Raw genomic sequence first — 5,274 nt, forward strand, 5'->3', positions numbered from 1 at the left:
AGACTGTACCTTCCATTGGAGCGGTAACTTCTAGTTACTGCTATTGTTTTTTGTTGAGTTTTGGGCGACAATTTAAAAAAAAAAGCAACTGTAGCAATTAAAGAGCGCCAATAATTATTACGTACATTTGTACTGTAAGGTATATACATACATACATATGTATGTATTTCACAAAAATATATCTAATCTGATTCTTTTTGTTTTTTTCTTACAGGCGAAGATAACGTGTCAAGCGTCAAAGTAGCGCTTGAAGCAACAAAAGAGAGCAAACACTCAAAATTGAAAGTTTGTAAAAGAAATTAATAACAAAACAACAACAMTTGTGCTGAAGAAGTGGTAAATAGGTTAAAATTGTGTGGTGTCGATGCGTTGAAATAAAATAGAATCCCAAAAAAGATACACAAATACCGAAGAAAAGTAATGCAACAACGCAAAACCCGCTGAAGAGCCACTATTACTAAAACAGCAATAACAAAAGTAAAAAAAAATTGAAAAGCTCGCTTGTATAGAATTTACCCTATCTCAATTATTTGTTTAAGTGTATGTGTGTAGAGATTCGAGATCGAACGAAAAAGAGAGGGAGAGAGAGATACTAACGATCGCGTGAGCATTTAAAAGTGTAGATCAGACGCTAAAGGTGAAAGCGGAAAGTGAAATTAGAAAAAGTCAATTGCGAATAAAAAGTAAAAAACAAGATAAATTAAAAGTATTAAAAACAAAAATAAAAACAMCGATTCAACTTTCGTTGTATTGTGAGCGGCAAATTGCGCAGTCCGTACACTAACGGACTCACACATAATGACAATTTGTTGACTACCAAAAGCGGCGACCCAAAGCACTTAGCCACCGCTAACTATTTCACCAGAAACAACAACCATAGCAGCTGATCAACATACCAACAATAACAATATACGGTGTGTGCCGTGTATAGTGAAAATAGAAACTGTAGAGAGTAGAGCGGATGAGTGGCTGAAAAAAAAGCCGGCTGCGGCGGTAATTTTCAAGTTTTTGAAGATCACAGTTTTAAAATAAACGGTGTAAGAGTCGAACGCGCGTTAAACGCAGTGACGAAAAGTTGTGAACAGTGTAAATGCGCTATACCAAAATTCGAAATACATTCGAACAACAAGTGYAGTGTATAAAAGGTATATAAACACKTAGTGTTTTGARAATTTACGAAAATTYACGATTTTAAAGTTTCGAAATTCAAGTTCGAATTTTCGAAGTTCAATTACGAATTTTCGAAATTTAAATCAACTTACCTGCAGCAAATCTCATTTGTTTGTGTGCAATTTATAGCAACATTTAGGAAACAAAACAACAACAATAACGGGTAAAGCACAAAAACTTTGCAGTTGGCTCGCGTCGGTATCGCTTATCTGTGAGTGACGCGGTGTCTGTAGGTTTGTGCGCGTTTAAGTGCATGAGTGCGTTTGGAAGACGTTTACGAAAAAACAAATCATGGTAAATAACAACAGCAAAGCAACGTTGGCGACAACAACTACAGCAACGACAAAATCAACAACAACCACAACAACAGCGAATACAAAGCAACAACGTCAAACGGTTGGTGCCGGTACAACAGCGTCGTTGAGTTCAGTCGGCAGTGCACAGCAGAAACAACAAAATCAGCAACCACAACAACAAAAACAGGAAAAGTTCGAACAACAGCAAAATATTGTCACAAAGAATAGCAACAAAAACAAAAATCAGAAAAATTGTGACAACAATGAAAAAGTGTGCAATGATAGAAATGAAGACAACTACAATAACAACAACAACAACTTCGACCCCAACATTAACGGTGATGTTGGTGTAAAGGAAGATAACAACAACAACAACAACAACAACACGTTAACAACAAAAACAATTAAGACTGCGTCAACAACAACAACAATCACAGCAAGCGCGTTAAGCGTTTCCGCTACAGCCGCTGACAGCAAGCAGCCGCCAGAGGTCGTCAGTTGCATCAGCGCCAATGCTAAGGAAAATGCGAACGACAATGAATTTGAGAGCGCTGCGAAAGAACGCCAGTTGCCAAGCAAAGCGGCAACAAATGGGAAGAACAATAACAACAACAGCAGCAACAGCAATCGTCACAATAACAACAAAAATGCAAAARCACGCAATGCCAAAAAAACCGACAAACAAGCTGTTAGCCAAAATAATCGCAACAGCAACAACAATAAGAGCACTAAAAGTCAAAATGGCAAAGTGTTTACGAATAGCAAAAACAACAACAAGACTAATTGGAAGCGTGTTGAGAAGCGTAACAGCATCATTTTCAGCACCAATCATCACTACAGCAACTACAATAGCAATGATAACAACAACACAATTAAAAACAACAAATATCCTACACAGCATTCTAATACGCCTAGCATTATGACCGATGACGATGAYGATTATCGCGACATAACCGATACCGAGTCGGTGCGTTCCAACGATTGGCCACGCAAATACTCACGTCCACAACAACAACACCAACAACAGATAAAACAAAAACAGCAACAACAGCAAAGTGCTAAAAAACCAAGTGCCAGTGACTTATTGACAGCCGCCCTAATGGTGCCCTGTGAAAAGTGCAACAAAGTGAAAGTACAAGTGCAACAACAACAAGGCAACAATTCGAATATGTCCTCATATTCGAATAGTTCGCGCCAATATCGTAAATCCAAATCGTATATGGGTGAATGTGTCGCCGAAGAGACAGGTGGTAGTGGGCGCAATTCTGTGGCATCTGTTGACAATTGGCGTAATCCCAGCGGTAATAGTGGTAAGGCTAGTCGCTAYCAACGTTCSTTGAGCGATCGKCGCTCTTCRTTTGATCGCATGTTTGCCGAACGCAATAAGGATTTCGTGCCAATTGTCCAGCCAACCCGTCCTATGCTTGCTTCGTCGAATATCGAATGTGTTCTTACAGATACCGAGAAAATAGTGCTCATCGAACGACTGGGGAAAGGCCGTCAGACATATCCATTAATGCAGGTGAGTGGTGACATACATTTACAGTTCTATTATATAGTAYATTCATATGAGTTTACAAGTTCTGATAGACGAAATAGTTCTTAGATCCCAATCTCTGTACCCACCCATATAATAATATTCTTCTTTACTGACGTAGACACCGCTTACACGGTTATGGCGGAGTTAACAGCACCGTACCAGTCATTTCTACTTTACGTTACTTGGCTCCAATTCGAGGTACCAAGTGCAACCAGGTCCATCTCTACCTTTTAAATCGCAAAACTTTGTCAATGTCGCCGTATATCTCGTACAGTTCATCATCGTTCCATCGACTACTGTACGCGCCATTGCCAAAAAGCAACGCACCATAAATTTTTCGCAGGACATTTCTCTCGAAACCCAGATCTGGTCTTTAGCGATACCAGATGTAGTACCTTTTCGTAGTTTATACGAAGTAATCATTCTTCGGGATGCCTGCGCTTGGTGTCAATTTCAATACCACTTGAAGTATCTCATACCGTGCGATCACAAAAAGCTTGAAGCGTTGCATTGCTAAGGCGGAGTCTTGCTCTTGACATTTTCTGCTGTCAGTTTCATTTCGATCTGTCAGTTACATTCTGCAGGCGTGCGCCATCACCCGATTGTGACCTGTGGGTATACCTATCATGTTCCTACAGTCTCTTCTAAGAAGTACGGACAACAACTTTGTGTTTTTCTGATCTACCGCTCTGCACGCCACTTTTGCAGTTTTTCATTCTAGTAGATCATCCACCGCGTTTTGTCCTTTATTTCCATGTTGCACCTGGATCGATGTAATTACAAATTTCGGATAACAGCCGTACTTTAACCGCACTTGCTTTTGGTGACAGTGTCCAGGCTTTTAATTTCCATTCGAGTGTTTAATGCTTGATCTCCCAAACTCCGGGCAGTCAAGAAGAAATTGTTGAGTTGTTTCCACCTCATCTTTTGCCATTCAGCTTCTGAAGTTTGAGTCTGTTAAAASCCCTACAACTAGGGAGAGGCTAACTTTACTGATGACAAAGATATCATTAGTTCTCTGCGATTGATYGGGGCATGTACCGATGGTGGCCCAGAGCTGGCCAAGCTCCCGCGAAGCCCAGCTATCTAGTAGTAGAACACAAGAGGATACAGGAGCACCGCCCCGCTTCCATTCTACAGGTGGCGGTTCAAGGGTACCCTTTCTAGCTAACTCATCAGCTTTACAGTTTCCTGTCATACCRCTGTGGCCTGGCACCATACCAGTCTTACACCAAAGACACTTGATGCTCTTGTTAGCGATGTTAGGCACTTCTTGATCAACCTTGAGCGCACTGTTAATGAGTTCCAGGTCGCCGCTCTGATATCCGAGTGGATGGTCACTTCTYTGAAGRAGRAGGCACTCCATAGCCGTAAATATACYGTTATCTTAATGTAGCATTAAAATTGGTATAACTATTTATTCACTATCGAGTGCTTCGTGGCTAGAACTTTCACCTCCCTATAGCTTTGGCAGTCTTTGGCGAGCATTTATACGGCCTCATCTAGCATTGTACTTCCTTATCATCATGAACTTAATTTTTTGCTGCTGCTAAAGTTCATGACCTCTCAAGCTCTTACAAGTATGCAAATATTATGCTCTATTACATACATATTTATGTATAGTATATGCATGGTTATGCTTATAAATATGTATGGACATTTACGCAAATTTGAAGCGCAATTTCTATAGTGCGATATTTCGCAACAGGTTTCAAGGCGGTTCAACAACATCGCCCACAAATACATACATATGTACACACTTGTATACAAGTTTTGGTGGATGTGATTATGTTTGCRTGTATGTATGTATGTTTGTCTGAAAGGGAGTCATGACGTGAGGCTTAGTTTGCGTACGTCAAACGTTTCCATGATAATTAATAGCGCAAATTGTATGCAAACTCGTATAACAGTGATGTTTTTGCTATTTAAAAAAAAAAAWTTTTTTTAAATTTGGTTTAATTTTTTGCGTGCAAATCCCATTTTTACCAGTCGTCTACGACTAAAAATATGTGTATGARTATAATTTGCTGTTAAGCATTGCTATTGCTATTGGAATGCTTGACCACGAAAAGTTTATTTAAAAATAATAAAAAAATCTAAAAAAGTAAAAAACAAATTCAAACAACTTTCATTTTCTATTAATTGCGATTTGGTGTTCGGCTTTGTAATTTATGAATGGGTGTGCGATAAGAAAAGCACTAGCTGTGGTGGAAAATGTGAAATTAAAAAGTTATATTTAAAAAATTAGAATTGAAATGTAAAAATAAT

At 39.1% G+C, this 5,274-nt stretch overlaps 1 protein-coding gene across 1 annotated transcript in view; it reads left to right on the plus strand.

The window, feature by feature from the left end:
• LOC108968782 overlaps nucleotides 1–2,988 on the plus strand; it is a gene marked incomplete at its 3' end in the record, with an annotated part of 18,333 nt that extends 15,345 nt beyond the window's left edge. Inside the window, 1 exon segment of the mRNA XM_018933023.1 lies at nucleotides 215–2,988. Within this exon segment, the coding sequence (XP_018788568.1) occupies nucleotides 1,462–2,988 (1,527 nt within the window).
• Nucleotides 2,989–5,274: the final 2,286 nt, after the last annotated feature.

Source organism: Bactrocera latifrons, unplaced genomic scaffold (assembly GCF_001853355.1).
Source record: "Bactrocera latifrons isolate USDA-ARS-PBARC rearing strain unplaced genomic scaffold, ASM185335v1 scaffold_23, whole genome shotgun sequence".
In the NCBI taxonomy this organism is placed as follows: Eukaryota; Metazoa; Arthropoda; class Insecta; order Diptera; family Tephritidae; genus Bactrocera; species Bactrocera latifrons.